The 26,935-nt window shown below is 38.4% G+C and overlaps 1 protein-coding gene and 1 pseudogene across 3 annotated transcripts; one reads left to right on the top strand and one right to left on the bottom strand.

Moving 5' to 3' along the window:
• Positions 1–372: 372 nt before the first annotated feature.
• Positions 373–26,935, top strand: LOC137272897 (scavenger receptor class F member 2-like). Of its 3 annotated transcripts, none has more exons than XR_010956113.1 (4): positions 373–643; positions 22,684–23,142; positions 23,744–23,890; positions 25,983–26,935. XR_010956113.1 is itself a non-coding variant. In XM_067805316.1 (4 exons), exons 1-4 carry the CDS (start codon positions 18,989–18,991, stop codon positions 26,111–26,113), a joined length of 786 nt encoding a protein of 261 aa, XP_067661417.1. In that variant the 5' UTR covers positions 18,953–18,988; the 3' UTR covers positions 26,114–26,935. The 3 variants fall into 3 exon arrangements, 1 of the variants encoding a protein (XP_067661417.1); XR_010956114.1 differs by lacking the exon at positions 373–643 and adding an exon at positions 2,385–2,549; XM_067805316.1 differs by lacking the exon at positions 373–643 and adding an exon at positions 18,953–19,037.
• On the bottom strand, positions 7,075–7,911 carry LOC137272027 (uncharacterized; annotated as a pseudogene).

Here is a 26,935-nt window from a genome sequence, read left to right as displayed (position 1 = left end):
CGGTGACAGTTTTACCATTTTCCATTCACTATTATGTCTAATAGTGATGGTGCTCGTGACGAAATGGCTAAAATATTGCCAATGTGACGATAAATTTGAACTCACTCACATACTATAGTATGCGCATGTGTAACTTTCAGCTGTCCGTATTACAGCTGTACTATGTTGTTTGCTAACAATCACGTCTGGACCACACAAGCCTGTGATTATCACCACAGGGCATATATTTATGAAACAAACGATAAGCTCATAAGTAATTTCTATGTCCTATTTACTGATAAAGTAAATTGTGCTTCATTCCATTTCTATCTAGTTTTACACACAGACTTGATAATAATCGATCGGTGAAAGTCGAACTGGTGGAAGGTTGTCAGTGGATGAAAACCGTAACAAAGCGTATAGATGTAATACTGTTATGGTCAACCATTTTGTGTATTGCCAGGCAGATAACATTCCCACAACTAGGACGGTGATCTGGTCACCCTTGAAAACAAACCTATAAACATTACGTAATAACAGATCAACGCTATCAGTCACGTGACATTTCACAGACTGACGTCACAAGTTCAGCAACAGTTAATGATGGCGATGGAAAGAGTCATTCGTATGCTACCGTTGTTCCTTTGCTGCGGAAGTTATGGAGGTCAGTGTATCAGGTGATTTTCGATATTACATACATTTGTGGTACCGTTTATAGACATCCGGGTTTGTGCGATCACCAATGACTAATATTTGGTATTTCAACACCGAGTACCTCGGTATGACTTTGTACAATAGACTGCCGTGGTATGCAGGTGTCTGACATAACCTGACATATTAAGCATGTGAGCACTTAACACAGATCCAATGTTATTGAATAGATCCAATGTTATTGATATCACTAGATGTATTTGTGGGGGTGTAGCATATATAGTTGTACCCATGCTTGTACCTGTGCGCTGTATGCTGGTCACGTCCACTAACTATTTCCTTGTTTCGAGTCGTGCCATACAATCATAAAGTAATGCTTTATTCGTGAACAGAGTATACTGTGAACCTTGCATTATGCAGTATGTGTTTTATATCATAGAACATTTAGGATTTACACTTTTGATCAGCAAACAAATAGCTAACTTGAACAAAACAAAGACTACTCCATAACCAAACATTAAATATTGCATAGCTAAAACTCATTAATCGCACAAGGTTGGACAAACATTTTTGTGTAATGATTAAATGCAGATGCACAGATTTGGTGTGACCCTATATTCCTGAAATGGAGAATTTTGGCTGATAACTTTTATTGGATTGTAACTTCAGTGACTTTCAGTAAATGTATATATGACAAATGGAACAATTTTCAGAGAGTCAGTTTATGACAAGTTAACTGCATCTGGTTGCAATGGACAAGTCTTCCTTTTGTGATGTGTTTGTGTGACTGATGGTCATAGATCAGCGGGTCACGTTTTAGATAGAGATAAATTATCAAATCTTTGAGAGAACCCGCTCGGGAAGTTTCGGCTGCAGATACATCAGTTCGACACCCATTATACTTAGGTGTGAACTAACAGCAATGCATGTTCATATCGGTTTCATTAAACTAACATTTTCCTTCTTAAACCATTGAAAAAAACTATTTTGTCTGTCTAAACGTTGTGTTCCTCTGAATAAAGAATTTGACATCCGTAAAATTTTCTTCCCTACGCGAATTTTCGACTCACCGAATTCCAGAATGCATTCAGAAAATGCCCAGTGTCTTATCTCAAACGTATTCCGATTTCCAAAACCCTATCCACTTAAACAGCTAATCACGTGACATGAGATTTCCAAACGTTTCACGAATGCATTCAGAAAAAAAATAATTTACCACCAGTAAATGGTGACAATGCATCCCGTTATTGACTTATCTACAAAAATAGGTCATGTTATACAGAGGCTTCATAGGCTCTGTATAAGCCTATATATAGATCCACTGTTCTCCTATAACTTTAACATTCCTTAGGCGAATATCGATCTTGATAGATAGTGAAAACCCAAGCACGGGTACAATGTCACCCAAATTCACTGTTCATGAGTCAGTATCATGCACAGGTAAAACCACCTATGTCGACAAAATCTATTCGAGAACAAAGAACTTCCCCCCATGCGTTGAGACATTGCTATAGCCACAGTAAACAGTAATGAGATCGCAAACACCCATTGTGGATACGGTGTATTATCCTAATAAGGAACATGTTCCACTGGTTACAAGAATTTATACTTTCCTAAGAAAGTGTAATCCTAAATATGACACATGTTACATATTCTGTTGGTGTTGTCATGGCTCATTTTCTGCAATTAAATGGTTAAAGGTCATTGCAAAAAACTAGTCACGAGGTCTGTGGAGTGTTTATCGACTTGTTTACAAGTACTTTAACACCTGATGAATAGAAGCATACAGTGAGGGTAGCAGTACAGTTGTAATACGTCAGGTGAGAAAGCTGTTACTAAAGCTGTGTAATTGCGACTTGTTATCAACGCGTCACCGTGGGTTCTTTGGGAAACTCGCAAAGATTCTGGGAAGGAGTCCGGTAAGCCTACTTTATCGTAAGGGGGAATAAGTGGTGAAAGGTGCCAATAAGGTCCCCTTTATCAATCAGTCAGTATGAAATACAGGCAGATCCATGACCAGATTACATGCAATGTATTACTTAAATACAGTTGTAAAACATATAATGGTCATATATACATATCGCTTGATTTCAGACATGAGCCGTATGTACATTCATTTAACCAGTTAAAGGAGAATACGAGAGAATTTCAATAATTTTCCGTGTTAAGGATAAAGTCACAAGAAGAATATTCCCAAAGTTTCATTTACAAATTATGAATAATTACGTCTTAATTTCGAAAACAGTTTCTGTTATCTCAGCTTCGGCCATTATGCATATTCCGCTGGACGTCACGTGACCTTTCCGCCCGTGACGTCAAATGTGACTAGCTTCTAAAGACCAAGCGCTCCAGTAATACAAGTCGTGTCTCTGACGTTTTAGCAAATGGTACGATGATTTATTCAGTTACCTGGAGATGCATGGAATCATCGAATAATGAAAAGAGGCACCATTTTCCAAGTATAAAGACATATTTAGGCAAGTTCATTCCGAGTCAGGAGCGCTTACTTTCAGGACCAGTGGACATCGGAATGCACTCACTACAGTCACACCTAAGACTATTTCAAAGTACAATGAAAACATCTCTGTGTGTGTGTGTGTGAACTGTGATACCATAATCGATATAATTCATCTGTTAAAACGGTCTGACTGATTTTGTATGGGTGGGCAAATGGGGTGAGATTGACGGGCAAGGGTGTCAGGGTGTGGATGTCGTCAATGTTTGTTTTTTTTTTGTTTTTTTTTTTGTTTTTTTTTTTGTGTGTGTGTAATACCATTTTTTTAATTGTTTAGGCAGTTTGACTGTTGAAGGATTGGAGGAGTGTTATGCAATCGTTCAGTTGCGTAACTGCATGTGCTTGACGACTGGTTGTTCGTATCACTGTCTGATGGTTGTTATGCTATGTGTGTTGACTACAGGTGTGCCATTTTAATGTCATCGTGGTTTTTATCCTTGTGTTATTGTGTCTCATATGCCTAAAGATGCCGTACTCTTTATCAGAGTCTGACACAGTGTAATAAACAATTTCCTCTTTATCAGAATGAGAATCAATCAACTTTACCCATCAAACATAAAACGCGCTTATTGCTTCGAATGTTATCATAAACAAACACCTCATAAGCCGTGTATTTTACAAGACGATTTGGTACAACAAAACGAATTCCGATGAACGTTAGAATAAAACGGTACCTATTGCATGGATTGTAAGACGTGAAGAAATGTCAACAGCGTGAAAAGCTAGACAGCAATTAGTACTTCATGAATATAGGGGATGCTAGGTATTATGGATGCACAGAAAAGGTACAAACTACATACTTAAAATCATTTCGAAATGTTTGCAAGTGTGCATCAAATAATGCCATATTTGGTGCGTGTGGCAGATACGCGCACGTGTCTACTCAAAGGCGTGTTATAAAGTTTTGGTTAAAAGTATTAAGAATGGAATCAGACCGCCTTCCTCACCAGTGTTATCTATTCCTATAAACAAACTTGATGAACATGGTAAGCATACATATGTTTCACATGTCCGTCACTTATTTTTCACAACTGGTCTTTCATATATTTGGATAGAGCAATGTGTAGGAAAAATACAAATGTTTAACAGCACTTTTGCGCAACGAATCCGTGATATATATTCCCAGATTTGGCATGAGTCTCTTTGTACATCCACAACTTTAAGGAACTGCTCGACTTTCAAATCATTATTACAACCTTACACCACTAAGTGATAACACCTTGATTCGTGACATTCCGTATTGCATTGCATTAGTTTAAAGTTAATTTATTGAGAAAAAGCATTGTACTAATGAAAGCATTCCTGTATGCACTACGTATGCATGTTGTAATCTAGCAGTCCTCGAAGATGAGTACCATGAATTATTTGTATGTGAAAGGTATGCGCATCTCGGAACAAAATAATTATAAAAGTCTGTCTGTCCTCGGTAAAACATAAATTACCCAAAACATACCTTCTGTCGCAATTTTCATGAAGATGCACATATGTCCTTCCTGTGACATGTTAAGTCATCACAATCAATTGTACTCAATTGAAATCCAGGTCTGTATATTGATGTCCTTATGTCTGTTTACTACAAGAGCTTTAAGATTATGTCTATTTGGACATGCCTGTGTAGCCCAAATATAGCTCATTATAATTTTGTCAAAAGTATCCTTAATACAGGCAATCCATTTATAGCGAGATATATTACGGGTTGTGTCATTATATAGTAATTTATAGACTTGGACGGAAAATTTAGAGGCCTTTCCTGAAACGAGTGTTCCCCAAAAGAGAAGCATTCGCGATTTAATTTTCCATCGGGTATCTCCCCAGTTCTCCATAAACCATGAATAAGGGGGTGCTTTTCTTTAATGAGAGAAGTTCCTTTAGAAATTTTAAGTGAAGATTTGATTTTCTACCCACGAATCATTATCAAAGCCCCACAATTCACACCCATCATAAAGGAGAACAGGGGCATAGTCGTAACTGACAATCATAAGACCACTTAAGTAATCTGCCTTTGCTTGAAACAGAATACGTAGCTTTCGTGGCCTTCTCAGCTAGCTTCTTTTTAATTTTGGTGAACGTATTGTGGTAAATCGTAAAGTATGGTCCATTGTGGAATACCTTTTCCTTAATCCAGCTTGTGCTTCAGATAAAATTGTATTAGAGTTTAGGAATTCTGTAAGGCGATTGTTTAAAATAGACGTAAATAATTTACAAAGGCAACTCAAAAGTGTAATAGGCCTATAATGTTCCGGTTTGGTTGGGTCACCTTTTTGTTTATAGATAGGCATTATTACTCCATTCAACCAGCTTTCTTGAAAGCTCCCAGTATCTAAAACCATGTTAAACAATTTTTCATAAATGTCTAAAAATATATCAATGGCGGAGGAAATATACTCGTTTATAACATCATCAAGGCCGGCGGCTTTATTATTTTTCACTTTTGTGACTGAGGCAATGATTTCTTCCCTTGTTATGGCGCCATTTAACAGTGCACTGTCATTAATATCGAGATCGTTAATAGAGTTAATGTCTAAAGCAACATTTCCTGGGCCTTCGTTTAACATTTTGAAAAAAATCAACAAGTGATTGTTTGTCCGGAAGCTTTGTCGTGTCAGCTTTTTTATCTTTTAGTAGTTTCCAAAATGAGCGTGTGGATTGCTTGGGGAATTTAATGTCTCTGTCAATGGTATCTACGTAATCATTAACAAGTGTTTTGTTCCATTTACGAATGTGGCGTACGTGATCGAGAGCGGCGTGCTTGGCTTCGCTTGTATTGTTGTGGGAAACTGAAAAGGATAAGGATATAGGAGCGTGGATATCAGAGTATAATGGGTTAAAGTCATGCACTCTAAAGTTTTTCATAGGTCGTAGGACATTTGCGCTTGCGACTGAATAATCCACTAAACTAACCCCTTTACAAGTTACCTCACCTATACCTTTGTCTGTTCCGATTCTACTGTTGACAATGTACATGTTATTGTTTTTACACAGTTCAAGCAGTTTATATCCGTGTGAATTAACTTTGCCTTTGTCTTGGTTAAATCTCTCGAGCGAGATATCAGCTGATTGAAGTTTTTCAGCATCGTTAATGAAGTCACATATTTCACCAGGTAATAAATGTTCGTTGACGATATCATACTCAACAGTGACATAATCTCGTAAAGTACTCAACAGTGACATAATCTCGTAAAGTACTCAACAGTGATATAATCTCGTAAAGTACTCAACAGTGACATAATCTCGTAAAGTACTCAACAGTGATATAATCTCGTAAAGTACTCAACAGTGATATAATCTCGTAAAGTACTCAACAGTGATATAATCTCGTAAAGTACTCAACAGTGACATAATCTCGTAAAGTACCTGTTCGCGAGTTCATTTCACCAACAATTAGTATATTTTCAGATTTAGCTGATATTTCAGAATTTATCGGGGATAAATTTTCGCCTGTGTAATATCGTGATCCCTCAAGGGGTATATATGTTATACCGATATACACAGTGCAATTTTCTTTATAATCTGTCACTTGTAGGAACTCGCATGGTGTTTCAAACCAGAGAATATACTCCGACTCACACTCCAACCTTTTGAAGTGACTTGTGATATCAGATCTGATCGCAGCTAATATTCCTCCTGAATTTCTGTTATTGTCCGTTGTTCTGTTGTAGTAGAATATTGTAAATCCTAGTATATCAATAAGGTCATGCCTGTCTAATTTTGTTTCCACGAAGCATACCATATTATAGTTCTCCAGCATGTTTCTGAATTCCGGAGTTAATAACCTGGTTTTTAGTCCACATAGGTTAATATAGAGTATGTTGAGCGAGTCACAAGGTGTGACAGTATGGTCCATTGACATGGTTCTGCTAGGTCGCGTTGCACATGTTGTAAGCGCATTATTGGTGTCCTGCAGGTCACAGAATTGTTGACTGTCATCGTCAGATCATTCCTGATTTTGAATCTGGTCGGTTCGCGGTACCTTGTTTGGTGGAATGTCGTTTTGTCTTGGGTTGACCGTTGCTATCCGACCAGGTTTCAAAAGGGTTGTCACCAGGATAATACCGTCGTCCTTCGATGTACAGTCTGTCCACTGTCAGGTTGGCTCGCATACCTCGCCTCTTGAACATTGGCATTAGTTCTTTGCGTCTCTAAACAATTTCAGGGGGAAACTGTTCACTGATTCCCTAATTGGTGTTTTTAGAGCCTTGCTGCTGGTTAAGACCTCCCAGCGCTCGTCAGGATTGGCAAAGTTTGCAACTATCGTGCGAGGTTTATGTGGCGTACGTGGCCCAGTCCTGTGCATCCGTAACAGATTGATTTCGGTACTACATTTGAGATCATTTATAATAAATGTTTTCACAATCTCCCTTGGGTCCTCTCCTGGCATTTCTGGAATTCCAAGGAATAGTAGATATTTCTCTCATAGATCTCGTCTTGAGATCGATTACTGCTTCCTTCATGTCTCTCTGATCTTGATATATAGTATCAATATCATAGAAAACATCTCTCGTAGTTTTATCACGGTCTTCAGTGTAAAATCTTTCTAGTTCCCTCATTTTGTGATTCAGTTTCAAAGTTTCAGATTTAACGTCTTCACACTTTGAAACTGCGGTTTTCAGACACGTTTCAAGTTTGTCAACACGTGATATGGTCTCCATGATGGAGTGATCAAGCGATGTGAGTTTCTTGTCAATGTGAGTAACTTTACAGTCGATACTTTCGACACATTGCATACGTTGTTGAAGACAGTGGACCATACCTGTGAGATGCTTCATATGGTCGAATAGTGTCTTAACCCAGATGGGTTGGCTGGTGTCAGTACTGACCTGGTACTGAGGTCCATGAACATGCCCTTGCCCGTTCAGTTGTGCGTGTTGAGTATGTCCTAAGTGGTCAGGTACGGGGTCCAGAGTGTGTGTGAAATCACAGTGAACTTGTCCATCCATTGCACACCTCGTGTCATACACAGCTGACCACGTTAATATGATATATTCAATGAGGGTTCCGTTTTCACCAATTGTGTAGTATTATACATAATAAAATGCTCTATAGCGAGAGCTGCTGAGAGGCACGTCAGATCGCTATCACAATCAAGTCAATTCCCCCAATATGTTCCAGTTGGATGTCATTTCGAAGAAGTGAGTTTTCAAATTTAACATAAAGTTTCGTTTGAGTTTAGGTTTAGTTTAGTTAAACATAAAGTTCTGTTTGAGTGTCTGAGTGTTGCTGGGGTTGTCTGTGAATGAATTTAACAGTACGGGACTAGCCTTGGGAAGCTTCTATCGCCATAAGAAAGAGTGCGTGTTTTTGGAAGGAGATACTGAGGAAGTAAAGATCGGGGTGGAATATGATATTTAACAAGATCACAAATATATGGTGGTGTTAGGCCATGTTTTGCCTTGCAGTAATCCAACTAGGATATACAGAGCTCCAGATAAGGCGCTTATGCTAATCAATAAAAATCACAATTACTCAATTAAGTAGAAATCTGGGAATACAAAAACGCATAAGAGTCACTTAAAACCCAATAGGTCTGTTATACCTTGCGTACATCACTCAACTAAATGGGCTTGGCGCACAAAATCTACAACAGCATTAGTTAATAAGGTAAGCAATGCCTATATATACATATGCTATTATAGCCCTAGCCACTGTCCGGGTTTACTCAGTCTAACAGTCACATGACTTCCATGTTGAGTATTTAGAAATGGCTGCAAAGTGTTTGGCAGTTTGACAATTTGACAATTTGACAATTACTAAAAACGTTTAGTCTGTTGAGATGCATTTATATTTATATATTTAAGTGCTCAATAAGGATAAGAAACTCTGTGTAAAAGTACTCAATTCTTGTGGCTAGTGGGGGTATTCAAAATGCTAGTTACTCCTCAAAAATGCAATTACTCATTCATACACAGACATGGGAGTAAATACCCAATTGCCTGAAAACTTATCTGGAGTTCTGTGATATAACATGTGCTTGAAGCAGTCCCTGAAAATGCTAGATTTACAAATGATGCTAAGAACAGATTTGGGAAATTCCTGTTAAATTTCAGTACTATCATGCAGGAAATAGAATAGATAGTAAACACATGCCTTTGATTCTTAGAGTTACTGGTCCAGGTGAAAAACTGGAAACTAAAGACGTACGTGCAAGTGCATTCAAGTAGGAATAATGATCATGTTAGAACTTTCATTGAAAACATATCAAGTATAGGTTTGCATTTAGACAATTTCGTACATGTCTTAGAGAAGGATATGTAGGTTTAGCTATAGAGTCTTTTGTAAGATACTTACTTGATGCTGCGGACTGTATGCAAAAGAGAGTGTCTGTCACTCCGAAAGTATTCACATCTTATGGACCAGAGTGTCATAAGGCAAAAGAGAAAGCTAAGAGCAGTCTACGCATATTTAGACGAAACAGAAATTCACTGTGTAAAACCCAATACTGCAGACTTAAAATAGGTATGAAGGTTTATGTAGACATTGGAAACGTAAATACCAACATCACAAAACAAAGAAACTATATCTTGCAAGGAACGATTCCACAGTATTTTGGAGGGAGCTGAGAAAGATTTCAAAGCTAAAATGCTCTACGAATAGTATAACTAAAGAAAGATGACATGATCATTTTTATGAACTTCAATAGGACAGATATAACCGAACCAGATGTACTGCTCAATTTAGACCAATCTGTAGAAATGAGTGAAGTTGGTAAGGAGACACTATAATCCATCATACGACGTCCTCATAGAAATGATTAAAACAAGTGAATCTAAAATAATGCATTTTCTATTGGCAATGTTTAATAAGATATGGTTTAAACCATTTTATATGGTTATTTTCCACAAGCGTGGAGTAAAGCAATCATAGTTTCTCTGCATAAAAACGGTGATGTAAATATTCCCGATAATTATCGAAGGATATCCCTTCTCAGGTCACTCAGGAAAATATATACTAGTATTCTGAATGAAAGACTAACAAAATGGGCAAATGTTACAGATAAAGTTTCGGAAACGCAAGCTGGTTTTCGGAAGGGCTATTCAGTTTTTGACCACATCTTCAAATTGTACGCCATCCTCGAGAAAGACCTATGTCGAAGAAGAAAAAAGATATACGTGTCTTTCATTGATTTTTAAAAAAAGCTTTTGATTTTGTAAATAGAGATAAACTATGGAAATTACTCTCATCACACGGTGTAAACGACCAAATGTTACCATCTATTAGGGGCATATATAAAACAGTAAAATCGTGTGTGAGGGTACAATCCGAGGTAACGGAACATTTTATCTGTCCATTTGGATTACGTCAGGGTTGTATGATGAGTGCAATGTTATTCTCATTATTTATAAATGAACTTTCCGTAGAAATCACAAAATACGGTAAGCATGGGGTCCAACTGTTTCCAGATGTAATAGAAATTCTAATGTTTTTGTTTGCAGACGATGTAATTCTTGTGTCAGATACCATTGGTGGTCTTCATTGTCAGCAGGGTTGTTAAAATTGTATGCAAATGAATGTGGATTAGCTGTAAATTTGTCCTTGTTTTTAGGAGAGGTGGGATTAAGGATTAATTAGCGGTTAAGGAAAATTGGCTTTATAATGGGAGAAACATTCAAACCGTAGAAAGCTACAAATATCTAGGTTTTGTGTTCACATGTAATTGTAGTCTCAGGCAAGTGGTCTCAGAACTTGCATCCCGCAGTAAAAAGGCTTTAATGGGATTAACTATAAACTTAAGGAAATTAGGAACAATACCTTTGGAAGTATTTTATAAAATATTTGACAGCCAAATTCAGCCAATATACTTGTATGGGTCAGAGGTATGGGGATTTAAAAGATACGACAGCACTGAAAAAGTTCACTTACTTAAAATATTGTTAAATGTCGGTCCACAGACATCAAATGTAATAGTATATGGAGAATGTGGACGTTTTCCAGTTTATATTAATTCCTACGTTCGAACGATGAAATACTGGCTTATGTTAATGACAATGTATGAGGGACATATCCCAAAAGAGGCATATAATATGTTTTACTACCTAGACACAGCTGGGGACCACATGTGGGCGTCTCAGATCCGCCATCTACTTTGCTCGCACGGCTTTGGATTTGTCTGGTGGTATTCACAAGCAGTCGGTGATCGGTGTGCTTTTATTCACATTTTTAGAGAACGCTTGATCAATATGTTTTATCAAAATTGGACATCTACACTTGAAAAAAGCTCACGTTACAGGTTAAATGCACAATATGAGAGTCTTCTTCAGCCTCAGGGATATCTATCCTTAAATTTGGAATATAAATTCCGTAAAGTATTGGTCAAATTCAGAGCTGGTGTATTACATTTAAAGAATAACGTAGGTAGGTGGTAAAATATTGATGTATCTCAAAGAAATTGTCCCGTGTGTAAAGTAAACTTAAATGATGAATATCACTTTTTATTGAAATGTCCAGCTTACAAAGATCTTCGGGAAAGATTTTTGCGTGACTACTTGCAAGTAAATTTGATATCGTTTAAAAATATCCTTAAACAAAACAAAACTGAAGACATAATTAATCTAGCTCGTTTTATCTATTATGCATACAAAATAAAAGAAAGGTTAGAATAATAGAAATTAGTATTAGAATTATATTTATAAAAAATACAGTACCGACACGTGTACATACATGTGCTCTGATATTTCGCATTGGAGATGTAACTGATAGAACAATTAACTCAGGCAGACAGGTAAATGCTTAATCCTTTAAAAACATTTTCACTTTTTATGGCTGTTTCGAAGATGTATATTACTATGTATAAGGGCCTGTGGCCTTCAAGCGTAATAAAGACTTTCATGATGATGATGATGATGATGAAGGGTAGCCGCTGTTGTTTCGCTGATATAACAGCTATTATACAGATATTTCCGACGCGAAAGAATCCCCACTTGCAGTTCATACTAACTTGTAATTCCAGGCTTGGTTCATGGTGTCAGCAACTGGTTGGAAAGCGCTATTACTCAGAGGTGAACGGCATGAGCGGACACGTTTTGATGTTAACACAAGAAGTTCTGTATTATCATCATCATTCAACATGATAAAATTGTGGTTGATCTCATGTTTGAGACACGGTCAGTTCATGCCAAAAATGCTTTGATGAACTGGGGTTTCTCTTACGTTTGATGGCACGATGCTGTGCAGATGCTGCCTGTTAGAAGAGGGTTATTCGTTATTCAAATAATATTTGATATAAACTGACCAACAAACCCGGAGCTGGTTAGCTTATATCTTATATTTTGTATTTAATAGCACTAATGGGCATAGAGTGAATAACAAACGCACAGCTAGCACGTTATTTGTTATTTGAAAAACGAATAACGAACCCTTAACTTCACAGTTAGATATCATCTACATATAAATGATACCCCCGTCCATGAGTCTTGGTGACGTCACTAATAGCTCAAGTATACAGCGAGAACAAAAAAGATCAGTCCTTGTGGAACTCCATGTTGGACAGGCTGACATCTTCCTGAGAGATATAACCTAGACACAATCGGATATGCCAAAGTGACATTGTAGGTCGTGCTTAATTTCTGTTAATAAAAATCGCCATATATCCTTTGCATTTGTTTTGGGAAAAGACAACTTGATAGAGAATGGAGAGAAAAACGTTGATATGAAAAGATGAAACCCATGACCACGGTACAGGTAAGATACAAAGTTAAAATAAAGAGTGCTATTATAAAAAACAGGTATATAATGTTCCCATTTATGAAATTATAGTGATCGACAATACTTTACACTACTGAAAAACTGAGAAACTGCAAAAACATATTGTCTTGCTTATTAATGTTTGAATCACATGTATGTGCACTTGAACATCAAAGTTATCTGATATTATGCGGATCATATACTTAACATGATAACATATCACCACAATGTCATATTATCAACACACCCGACGTGACTGACTCTCAGCGACACTTCAGATATGGAGTCCCCCGCCTAGACACACACACACACACGAGCCAAGCAACGGAACCTATTGACTAGTTCACTCCTGATTCATGACAATGGACTACGGTACCTTTTGTTATTCCTTTTTCACGGAAGTTTTGCAAGTGAGATGATTCAACGTGAATCCCATTTTCCTTTTTGCGACAATGTGTGCTAATGCAGTAAACCGTTTAGTTTACTTATTATTGTTGGTGTTCTCAAACATTTATATTAATACTTTGTTTTTAAAACGGGGAAGGAAAGGTGGGTGTAGTTTCCGTTGTCACTTTATTAATTCTGTGTAAGAAAGCACATCCATCATGTTGCACATCATCTGAACATCCAGAGACAGTTATAACAGTGGCTACGTATTATATCTGGTTTTCCTATTTAAACAAATAGGAGAATAGCTAATCCAAACAATCCCCAATTCACCAGTAACGTATGAAGACCTACTCTGAGGCTAATACTCCGCCCCAAATCGGAAGCAAATGTCCAAAAGCAAAACTTCCTCCTCACTGTTGTAACAGTTTCTATCCTAAACAGTGTAGAGTGAGTGAGTGAGTCATAATTTAACGGCACATCGGCAATATTTCAGCCATATCGTGAACACACATGACTGTAAAGATTGTAAAGAACATGTATATATTATAGAATATGTCTTCAAAGTACGGTAAAACAACTAGAGTATCACAATTCTAATTTAAAACTAGCACATAAAGTTAAAACTAGCAGCACAATTTGGACAAGACATAATATAAAAATAGGCTAAAGATCACCAACAGCTGAGGGTAAATGACTACACTAGGGACCAAGGGGACTTACATTACTTTTGCTAACTGCATGGACCCTAGTTGGATTTACACCAACCCCTCAGCCGCTGGCGATTGTAGGGAAATGTAACCAAATTAAAATGACAAAAATACTGCGTTTAATAAATTGGTAAGTTTAAATTTGACTTTGAAGGTTTTGGGAATAACGTACCCTCTCAATACAATATTTTTACGATACTTTAACCCCCTTTGAGGGCACAGTCACTAACAATCGCAGTTGCTAATTCATACTACCATGTTTAAAATACGAACTTTCTATTCACAAAACATATTATTCAAAAATTATGTAATAATTTACTTTAAAAATTCAATGATTAAATGATAATTAACATTAAAAAGATCCTTCATTGATTTGACATTAAAATATTTATCCCTTGTGATGGCAAAATTAAACAGTGTAGAAATTTAAGGGACTTACAAGTTCAAAATCTTGAAGTTGGGAGAAATGATTGTGTATTATGTAATGGGAATATTTACATAGATATATCCATTTTTCGTCTGCACAGAGCTGAGACCCCGTCAGTTATTACAAGTCCCTGTGTTACGCTTTTGATGTGTGACAAACTCGCAAAGCAGTACACCAGTTTGAATTGACAGTTTGGGCGGTCTGTTAAAATAAGGTCGGTCATAAACTCCCTTTACTTTTGGTTATGGAAAACGCTACCGGACGTCATGGAAGGGTTTGAAATGTACAAATGATAAATGTAACGGGTATGGGAGCTGCAGATATTTTCAAAATAGACTGAGGGTCAAGCGGCCCACTCACCTACACATATGCATTGTGTCCCCTTCCTCTATCTAAGCGCTCAAGGGGTCACAAGGTGGAGGTGTGGATAGGGATAGTCTAATGGTAGAAGTAACGCTGAAGACCCTGGTTCGAATCCCCATCGGGGTCAAATGAAGCCCATCTGTTGTGCCTCCCGCCGTAATATTGCTAGAATACTGCTAAAAGCGTAAATCAAAACTCACTCACTCATAATAACGCCCAAATCTGCTTTGACATGAGTTGGCGTTATAACGAGGGCAAGCTACACACATGAAAAGATGTCTGTCACTCAGAATGACAGGGTGTCACATACTGAAGTGTGACCAACACTGTTATCTGATATGTTATAAGTTGTTTGGAACATAGTTGGATGTACTCTCGATGTTTGTTTCTGTTCGTTTGTAAACAAACATCGAGGGTACATCAACCCATGTGCCCCAAGGGACCCGTTGACAACGTATTTATCTTACCGATCATCTCAATGTTAATTTTGCATTGTTTGAAACACGGGAACAAGTTTTCTTGTAGACATCGATAAATTCTTCAGACAAGATAAACATATTTAGAGTTATTTCCCTACCAGCGGTTCCCATTCACAAAACATCGCTAATTTCCTTACATCGTACGTGATTCAATGCCATTTGTGGTAAAGAATCGCGGCCACGAAGTACCACATAAGTTCGGAATATTGGAGCGGGGTACATAGAAAATGTTACTGTAATGGGTAATAACTGTAATTACTGTAATTACTGTAATGGGAATGGGTTGAAAAAAATAGAAGAAATAGAAGTCAGAAAACGATATTTATGTGGAAGGCAAAAAAATGGTTTTGTAGCAAGCAAGAGCCTTTGCCATTCTCCCATTTATTTGAGTAAATTGGAGATCCACTCTATTGACCATGCTTCCGGATACATGGTATTCTGTCAAAAATGAAAGCACATATACATTTTTAAACACAATTTACGGCAAAGCCGAAACGATGTTTTTCAGTTTCATCTTTTGAAGTTACATTTTTCCATCTTGTGTGAATTGTTATGTATCAAGCGTGAAGTTATTGTGGTGCTACTGTTGTGAATGCACAACAGATACATACATACATGTATAGATTTTGTATAATATATCTAATTTGCAACATATGCTTACCTACAAAAATATATGCATACACACAAACACATGTCATATACACCCATACATACATGCAAATACATATACATTATGCAAAAAACTTTGAGATTTCATAATATTCTACTATTTGTTTTTGAAAGATTAAAAAGCTTGGTTTAGTCATTTTCCTAATGAATTTGTAAAGGAGAGATTTGGTTATCATGATAACAACATTCAAAGGATAATTATGTTTACCCTTTACCCAACAATATAAGTTCCTCACTGGAGGTGATTCTGGCTTCTGTATAATTTCTGATAGCTTATAGTACATAAGAAATATTCATTAGATAATTTCTATTAATGCTTTGTAAATAACTCGACATAGCTTGTCTAATTCCTTGATAGGTCACGAAATTGGTTCTAATTCTATATATTTTAACGAATCCATACAGCTCATGTATTTTACTATGTTTATGCATAAAATCATTCAGAAATGTTATACCCTTTTTATGTCACTGTGCAATATATATGGGCTTACCATAAATTTGTATGGAATCATTACACCAAACGGATTTGCTCATAATGTCTTCAACAGTTGTTTCTTTAGTGTGAAAACAGTTCAAATATATATATATGCAATATCTCTGTTCCAAACGTGTTATAAATATTTGGAACAATATTTTCATAAGCATATGCATATATTTCATATCAACCAATGTCTTGACATTTATGGTCACTACAAAAATTGACCCGTGAAGGTCCCGGGGTAGAATAGGCCTTCAGCAACCCATGCTTGTCATAAAAGGCGACTCAGCTTGTCGTAAGAGGCGACTAACGGGATCGGGTGGTCAGACTCGCTGACTTGGTTGACACATGTCATCGGTTTCCAATTGCGCAGATCGATGCTCATGTTGTTGATCACTGGATTGTCTGGTCCAGACTCGATTATTTACAGACCGCCGCCATATAGCTGGAATATTGCTGAGTGCGGCGTAAAACTAAACTCACTCACTCACTCACTCACTACAAAAATTATGTTTTAACCCATCCTTATTTCTGAACTGCAATTATTTTGTCCACAACAGGTACACTAATGCCACCATATTCTGGCTGTAGTGACATTACCTCTCAATCCTCTTGCCTGGATTAAACTGCCAGATAAATTGCAAACATTTGTTTCTGGAATTTGTCTATTCCATGCTTTTGAGGAGTAGATATACTGCTGAAAATATGAATAAGCTTAGGTTGAATTCCAATCTTCACATAGTTTATATCTAGACTTTTTCTTTCAGCCTTTCCATATCAATTTAATTCTTTCAGGATTAACTTTTAAACCTGAACATCTAGCAAAAAACTTAATCTATTCATTGTTGCGTAGAGGCTTTTACCGATCTATCTAAAGTGAGCCTTGTGTCATCTACAAATTGTGCCAATAGAGCTTTACGTTGTGTGTATGAATTCCTTTTATGTTATTAATATTTCTAATCACGATTGCTAAGATTTCAGCACGAAGAATAAATATATAGGGAAATAATGGGTCACCCTGTTGACAATCTCTTATGACTCTTGTAAATTAAACCCATTTTCTTAAACGCTAGACTCAATATATGAAGAAAAGAGTTTCATCCAATGCTGAATGCTTAGTCCAAAGTTGAAAAAGTTTAAAACATTTAGGATAAACTTCCTTTCGACAGAATTAAATGCATTTTTCAAAATCAACGAGTAATAGTAAACCTGGTATCTGGTAAGATTCTGTGTGTTCCTGGGTATCGTATATGATTCTAGCTAGTCACTTCACCTGTATATCTACCTTTCACAAATCCCTTCTAATCTGCATGAAAGATTAATGGCAGAATTGGTTTTATCATATCAGTTGAAGCTGTGGATAACTTATAAGTTGCATTTAAAAGGGAGATGGGTCGCTAGTTTTTTCAAATACATTTTATATATATTTTCCTTTGGTATATAAGTTATCAAACCTTGTTTTTTGAGATATGGATAAGGACCATGTTTTAAAAGCATAATTTAGTTTACAAATTCAGCTGTGAAGCCATCTGAGCCGGGGCTTTTATTATTTTTCATTTTTGCAATGCTTCAAGCAACTCTCCATAAGTAAGTTCACCTCCCAAAGAGTGTGATGTTTGATAATCTAGCACTGGAACTAAAACTTCAGAAAATAATTTTTCAGGGTAAATCTGTGTACAATCTTCTGTTTTGTATGATTTAATATAAAACTTTCTTACATCTTGCATAATTTCACTTTGTTTTTTTTCACTTTTGTTCCATCCTCACTTCGAGAACTTGGATGAATTTATTTAGAACGTTTCTGTGTTCTAAATTGAGGATACAGTTTGTGTTTTTTCACCATTTTCAATCCGAAATCGATTTTGCTAGCACCTGTTTCAACTGTGGGGAAGGACGTTTCAGCAAGAACTTGGCATCTCCATTGGAACCGACTGACCTGGGGGCTGTAAAAATCTATTTAGGTGTAGGTAGGTATAACATCAGACGTGTCTGCTTCTACAGACTAGTGTTATATAAACGTAAATAAAACTTGTTTGATATATTTGCATTTATGCCAGTCAGGACGTAAACTTATCCCTTTACTTTCAACACAACCTTCCTCAGATCTGTTTTCTTTACTATTTGAAGCAGGGGATTAATGGCTCATGACACTATACGGATTTTTCACAAGTGTATCTATGTAGAAAGCACAAAAAGACGTCTTACAGACACCCTGACGACTCCGCCTGGTTTTGCATGATTTTGCTATTGACCAATCAGAATTAGAGAAATGTCTCTTAAAGATATTGATATTTATATGCAAAAGGTTGGCAGAAATGTTGCACCCGTGACAGTCGTTGACAAAGAGAAACCAGGCATATAAAACGACCATTGACGCATATGACACCACTCTATCACCCTCAGATTGCAGCCATGATTTATCTGATCACATCACTTGTATGTCCGTCTTGACGCCAAAGTTTGACAAAAGTATCTCATGATACATTGCATTCAAAATGCCGTTCACCGAAGAGATCCTCCCGACAGAGATCCTGTCAAAATGAAAACCACGATAACAGTTACATGACTGAATTACAACCGCGGGATTTCCCGTCATTATATTTTCACACCTGAGTCACCCCAAATAACAACCCTTTGTAGTAAGTCGTGGCAATGGAGAGATACCTGTGCCTTCTGTCGTTATTCCTCGGAAGTTTCGCTTGTGAGTATTAGAGATGATATCAGTATTACATACATTTGTGTGGTAACATCGAGTGACTGTAGAATAGTTCGTTAACCATCAATACACCGTTTAGTATGCAGCGTTTACCTACCACCGAATCATGGACTAATCAGTAGCCCAGGTGTATGTGTAACGATGAATGTGAGACAAGCCAAGGAGTCTTTAGTGAACAAAATTATACTGATATTTGTTCATACTGTCCATGATATGAGGTGTGTGTGAGTGGTATGTGGTATGTGTGTGTATAGGGGATGGGGAGGTCACGGTGCTGGTGGTGGCGAAGTGGGATGTGCGTGGTGTGCCAATACAGTTATACACATATACACATGCCTGTAGGTGCGGGCCGATAGCTGTGGCGACAGTCACGGAGTCACGGGATGTAAAGTTCACCTCCCACCTAATACTTCCTCGTTTCAATATTCATACCTTTAACAGCATTATGACTGACTGGATTAATTCAAGGGCATTGCATGATTCGAAAATGGCACTGTTACTATTGAACTTGACAGGTCAAACTTCAGTTTAGACTGTACTGATAATGTCCGTTTTCTAATAGAAGCATAGATATTGGTGACCTCTATTCCGACAAGGACTGCCCATGTTAACATTTATGATAAATTACCGAAGCACGTTCCTGTGAAGATGACCCGTGAAGGTCCCGGGGTAGGACAGGCCTTCCGTAACCCATGCTTGCCATAAAAGGCGACTCAGCTTGTCGTGAGAAGCGACTAACGGGATCGGGTGGTCAGGCTCGCTGACTTAGTTGACACTTGTCATCGGTTCCCATTTGCGCAGATCGCTGCTCACGTTGATGATCACTGGATTGTCTGGTCCAGACTTGATTATTTACAGACCGCCGTCACATGGCTTGAATACTGCTGATTGCGGCGTATTGTATCAAACATTATCAGTGAAGACAATATGACACTTTATCAATATTAAGGTTCAGTCATTTCCATATGTTTGTATGAAAGGTGAAATATGTTGAAACCGAGTTCAAGGTTGCGTTCAAGAAAATTTCTCTTCCACAGCAAGGGACATACACATGCGTATGTGACATGGGTATACTTGACCGGACAGCTGGGATACCAGTGTTATTTGAAAGGGATACCAGAGTTATTTGAAAGGGACACCAGAGTTATTTGAAAGGGATAGCCCACTTAGGCAAACAGTTGCTATTGTTTTTTAATGACATGAATACATGACAACAACAATGTCACATTGTAACCACTCTGGTGCGATTCCTTAAGACATGTTGAAGGGTCACTGGATATTTCTTTAAAGTCACACACAGCAATATTCAGTCTATATGGTCTGTATACCACAACAATCCAATGATAAACATCAGAAGTATCGATCTACGCCATTGGGATACGATTTCACCTCTGAAGCAATTGGGACGCTACCGTAAATAGTGCAGAAGTGAATTTGTGAATAAGATGTATTTTGCATAACGAAATAAAGGAGTTTGTTAAAGAGCGTCTGAGTGGTATAACTGCTTGGTATTTCATACAGAAATGCAATATAACTGCCACACGCTGGGGCATACCGTGAGTGATGAACTTTATACAGCTAACACGAAAGCTGCTCATCACGCGCACGTCTCTTTGATATGTTTGATATGGTGTCTGATCTTATTCACATGACGTTCAATGAGCTTGGCGTTTAAAATATCGCCAACTAAAACTCAGAAGTACAGTTGTAACCCTTTTCAGTTGCATTATTCGTAGTAAATATTTTTCAATAATGTCATATGTCCAGAAATTATTGGGTTTTCCTTCCGGACAGCTAAAGATTTTGCACTCTTTTGAATCGTTATCTCAGCCCACGAGATTTACACCATTTTGTTATTTGTTTCCTCAATTTCGTATTAGGTATGGGTAGGTATAACATCAGACGTGTCTGATTCCACAGAGTAGTGTTATATAAACGTAAATAAAACTTGTTTGATATATTTGTATTTATGCCAGTCAGGACGTAAACGTATCCCTTTACTCTAAACACAACCTCCTTCAGATCTGTTTTCGGTGCTACTTGAACCAGGTGTTTACTGGCTCATGACACTATACGGTGTTTTCACATAGTTGTGTATGATTTGGCCATTGATGACTCAGCATTCGACAAAATTGTCTTAAGGATATTGATATTTATATACTAAAGGTTGGTAGAAATGTTGCACCCGTGACAAAGGGAAACCGGGTATATAACACTCTCTTTGATCGATATGACACCACTCTAACACAATCGGATTGCAGCCATTTTTTATCTGATCAAATCACGTGTATTTGCGTCTTGAGGCCAAAGTTTAACAAAAGTATCTCAAGATACATTGCATTCAAAATGCCGTTCACCAAAGAGATCATCCCGACAGAGATGCCTGTCATAATGATAACCACGGTAACAGTTACATGACTTGAATTACAACCGCGGGATTTCCCTTCATTACATTTCCACACCTGAGTCACCCCAAATTACAACCCTTTGTAGTAAGTCGTGGCAATGGAGAGGGCGGCGAGGCGGGGTGTGCGTGGTGTGCCAATACAGTTATACACAAATATTCATGCTTGTACGTGCGGGCCGATAGCTGTGGTGACAGTCACGGGGTGTCAGGTTCACCCCCTACAACTTCCTTGTCTCAATAGTCATACCTTTAACAGCATTATGCCTGACTGGATTAATACAAGGGTACTTACTGCATGAGTCGAAAATGGCACTGTTATATTACTATTGAACTTGACAGGTCAAACGTCAGTTTTGGCCGGACTGATAATGTCCTATTTCTAATGGAAGCACAGATCCTGGTGACCTCTATTCCGACAAGGACTGTCCACGTTATCGTTTATGATAAATTACCGAAGCACGTTCCTGTGAAGATCCGGACCGAAATTGGTTTTCAACAACCCATACTTGTCGCAAGAGGCAACTAACTTGTGGTCGGGCTTGCTGACTTGGTTGACACATCATATCCCAATCGCCATACAGCAAGAATATTACTGAGTGCGGCGTTAAACAGCAAATCATCTAATCCACCAACCAATCAATTGAGTGAGTGAGTGAGTTTTACGCCGCAATCAGCAATATTCCAGCCATATGACGGCGGTCTGTAAATAATCTAGTCTGGACCAGACAATCCAGTGACCAACAACATGAGCATCGATCTGCGCAATTGGAAACCGATGACATGTGTTAACCAAGTCAGCGAGCCTGACCACCCGATCCCGTTAGTCGCCTCTTACGACAAGCATGCTCGGCTTTTATGACAAGCATGGGTTGCGGAAGGTCTGTTCTAACCCGGACCTTCATGGGTCATCAAGGCATAAAACTCAACACATGTTGCATTTTATGGTATTAAGCGTGATACGATTCTCATGCAGTGGCATTCAGTCTGGCACAGTTTATATGAAATACAGCATAGAACTTGGCAAGATTTTCCTTTTAACTGCATTAAGCCACAGTTTGGCACAATTTGCAATCACTGGCATAAAGATTCCATTATATACTGTATAGATCAGTCATTACTGACATTATTTAACAGTATACACTACAGTAAACCATAAAATCCGTATCAGATGAACGTTATACGATTCGGTTGTCGCTGAACAACATTTTACATTATATTTTGCAGATATACTTCCCCTAATGTCACACTGCGCACAGACCTGTGATACTTGTCAATGGGGATGGTATGGCCCAAACTGTACCCTTGCATGCACAAACTGCCAAAACGACGAGTGTAACCAAACTACGGGTGTATGCGGCAACTGCAAACACGGTCACCACGGAAGGGGATGTACCGAGACATGTTCCCCGCATTGTGGAGGAAGTGGAGCGTGTAACCGTCAGACGGGACACTGTGATGACAGCTGTGATAAGTCATTCTGGGGAGACAAATGTGAGAGGAAATGCAGCCAAAAGTGCAATGATTCTGTCTGCATACAAGAATCAGGGAAGTGCCACCGGGGGTGCCATGATGGATGGACTGGTCCTAAGTGCAATGTTACTTGTGAAACCTGTTGTGTGAATTCCCCGTGTGCGCAGATAACAAAAGATTGTACAGAATGCAAGAATAGAAATAGCATCCCAGGTGAGAGTGAATATATTGGATTGTGTCATTTTATGTGCAGTCAATGTTGAAAAAAAGAGATTTGCAAAGCAAAGAGTACTCGAAGTATGTAAAGTTGTTAAGATATTTGGTTGAAGATATTTTATTATTGTTAAGATGTTGAAAACTAGTTCCCTCGTGTTTGGTTGTTGTTTTACGTTGCAATATTCCAGCTATATGGCATCGGTCTGGACCATACAATCCAATGATGCAAATTGTGATAAGCTGTGTGTTTAAGGTGAAACTCCTATCTCGCTCTATCTCCGCTTGGATGCTAATTCTTTCAAGCTTCATGCCCTCAGATATATATAACGCGTTATTCTCATGCTGACTAATGCACGATGTATGCCATTCAATGCAAATGGTGTCAAGTTATACGCCATTGAATGGAAATTGTGTCATGTCATATGACGTCACGTGTAAAGCGCAACCGCTGTTGAAGTATTCGACATTGATAATTTGAAGGGTTTTTCTTAGATTTAGGTCAGAGAATCTGGTTCTGATTTTAACTTGTATCCATAAAGAACAGTTTCATTTACGATGGAGTGGTGCTCATGTTCCTTATATTGGTATTTTTCCCTAGTTAAAATGGAGAATGGAACCTTGCATAAATCCGAAACAAACAAGCCAGCAGCTGGTGCCGTGAGTGGCGGCGTGTTTGTTGCCATCTTTATAGTCTCACTGGTTGTTGGTATAATAGTCTACAGAAGACGGCATCGTCAGAACCGAGGTCAGTACTAAATATTCTAGTCGAGAATGAAACTCATATGTTGCACTGAATTATTGATGAATAGGTCGCATTAAATAATTCCTTAATTTCAAATTCTTAAGTCGCACTGAATGATTCATGGGATTTAGATTCATAGGTTGCATTTAATGATTCGTAAAGTTCAAATCTATGAGAAATGTAAACCAGTTGTTTCAGGTCGCATTGACTCATTTGTTTGCATTGAAAGACTAATTACGTATAAATCGAAATGTCTCATTGAAAGAAACATGAAGTTACAATGTTTTTTGACGAGTGTTAGCATTTATTTGACGAGTTTTAGCACTGTTTGTGTGTTAATATGTTATAGGACCTCGATCCTACAGTGCCATAGCGTATATACTGATGGTAAAATTTGAAGCAACACCTGATTGATATGATATAAGTAGAAAAAGTGTAATGTACACAACGTTATAGTAGCAGTGTGACATGGACTGGTAATTTGGCTACCTCAGGGAATAAGCCATATGCGCGTGCATTGAGAGGTTTTCACGTTTATGCAGAGAAAATGCGTGCACGGTCGTATCTCTGAAAAATCAGTCTCGAGGGTAGTAGTGAGTAGGTTTGATATTCATTGAAATAGCACGTAATCAGTGAACTGAGGTTACCAAATGGCAGATCGTGGGCATGAGACAAAGTGCAAGACGTGTTAATATTTGCCATAGCGTTGTAAGCAGGTTGCTTAAAACACATCGTACAGACGGTGAAGTCAAGGTCGCTGCTGGAAGAGGTCGTGTCAAAAAGACCAATTTGAGGGATGATAGACGTTTACGTCGTATGGCACGTCAGGAACCATTCTGGTCAGCTAATCGACTTCGTCAGTGGTGGCAGCAAACAACAGGAATAAATGTGTCGCGGGAGTTAACAAACGTATATAGCCGCTGGTTTACGAGCTCGTCGTCCCTTGAAACGACCCCGACTGACCGATAATCACATGCGTCTTCGTCTGGTTTCGGCACATGCTCGACTAAACAGGAATTTGCGCACATGGCGACGTGTCATTTGGTCTGACGAGTCGAGGTTCAATCTGTACATTGCTGACGGGCGCTTACGGGTCACACGTCTTCCCAAAACAGCACTTAACGCTCAAAACATACTGACAACAGTAGCTGGAGGTGGTTGGTCAGTCATGGTTTGGGCAGCCTTCTGTCATCGCCAGAAAGTAGACATCAATATCATCCAAGGCACGATGATTGCAGAGAAGTATAGTCGTGACATCATCGAGAACATTCTCCTGCCGTTTTTGCATGCCAATCCTCACGTTGATTACCTCTACCAGGATGGTAATGCCCCCACTCATGGTGTTGGAATGATCACTGGTCTCAAAAGGCAGCACAACACCGAATCCCTTGACTGGCCAAGTGTCAGTCCAGATCTTAATCCAATAGAGCACGTCTGGAATGTTAGGAGCATTTCCTCGAGAGATCGCCCCCTGACCAACGTTAGCGAACTCAGACAGGTTGTCGTAGACGAATGGAACAATCTGCCAATGCAGTTCCTGCGTAATCTGGTGGTATCAATGAGACGGCTTTGTCGAGAGGTGGTTCAGGCTCATGGTGGATACACCCACTGCTGACGCTAAAGATACACTCCCTAGAAACGTTAACAGTGGATTTCATTACAGGACATGATGGACTTCCATGTGACATGATGGAATTGGCAAAGTGCTGACATTTCGTTAACAAAATGTGCATACTTTTTAGACAACACTTTTGTGTTGATTTGACGTTATCTTTCTAAAATGGAATAAATGATCTCGATTATTTTCAACACACATTTTTATCACTGAAGTAGGGCACAAGATGATTAAACATGTATTGGGAAATCATTTTAGACTAGTACACGCTAATGTCATACTTATAGAAACATGTAGAATAGGCCTTGTCTCAAAATACGGGTGTTGCTTCAAATTTTACCATGAGTATATTTGCTCTAATTTGACAATATCAGTGCTCCCCTCACCCATTTTTATGTGACAAATGCTTGTTGTTTCCTGGGACATTTGCGATTCAGTACTATTTCAGATTCTTGAAGAACGTTTGCATCTTTGTTTAAGGTGATAGTGAGTCACAGGATCCTGAAGCGTCCCCCCTGCCACAAGCAGATGACACGAGCCCGCAGACAGATGCCAAACAGGAATCAGACAAGTTGCCAGTTGAGGATGCTTCGGGTTCATACAATATCTGAAGAAACATTCTTAGCACAGCCAAGGAGGCTGTGTTGATGAGAAGTCGTGAGGTCCTATCCTCTCTATGTGACCCTTAGGACTGTCCCGGTCAGTCTGTGTAAATTCAACCACGAACGGCAACTCCTTCCTCGAGAGGTTCATCAGGTCATCTGGTTCGGGAAACATCAAGTGCAGGATCCTGACCTGAATGAGGCCGCTGATAACGCTGACACGTGCCGAAACTCATTCATTCTGACGCCCATGTGATGCTGTGTAAGCTTTTGCTGACGCTGAGATTGTATCAAACATTATGAGTGAAGACAATGTAACACTTTGTTAATATTAAGGTTCAGTCGTTTCCATATGTTTGTATGAAAGGTGACAGATGTTGAAACCGAGTTCAAGGTTGTGCTCAAGATAATTTCTCTTCCACAGCAAGGGACATACACATGTGTATGGTTGCCCATACTTGACCGGACAGCTGGGCTACCAGTGCTATTTGACAGGGATTGAAATGGAACGCGAAAAACGTGTCTACATTACAACAATTCCTTCAATAAACCGTGAAGATCCGGGTTAAACTTGATCATCAATAACCAATGCAACTGACGGGCAGCGATGGTCAGATATTTTTTTAAAGCCCCACACAGCAATATTCAGTCAACATGACAGCGCTTTGTATATCACGACAACCCAGTGATAAATATCACGAGTATCGATCTACGCCATAGGGATACGATATCACCTCTGAAGCAATTGGGATGCTACCGTAAATGGTACAGAAGTGAATTTGTGAATAAAATGTATTTTGCATAAAGAAATAAAGGAGTTTGTTAAAGAGC

This window comes from Haliotis asinina, chromosome 2 (assembly GCF_037392515.1).
Source record: "Haliotis asinina isolate JCU_RB_2024 chromosome 2, JCU_Hal_asi_v2, whole genome shotgun sequence".
Classification (NCBI taxonomy): Eukaryota; Metazoa; Mollusca; class Gastropoda; order Lepetellida; family Haliotidae; genus Haliotis; species Haliotis asinina.
This window is presented reverse-complemented; position numbering and strand designations above follow the sequence as displayed.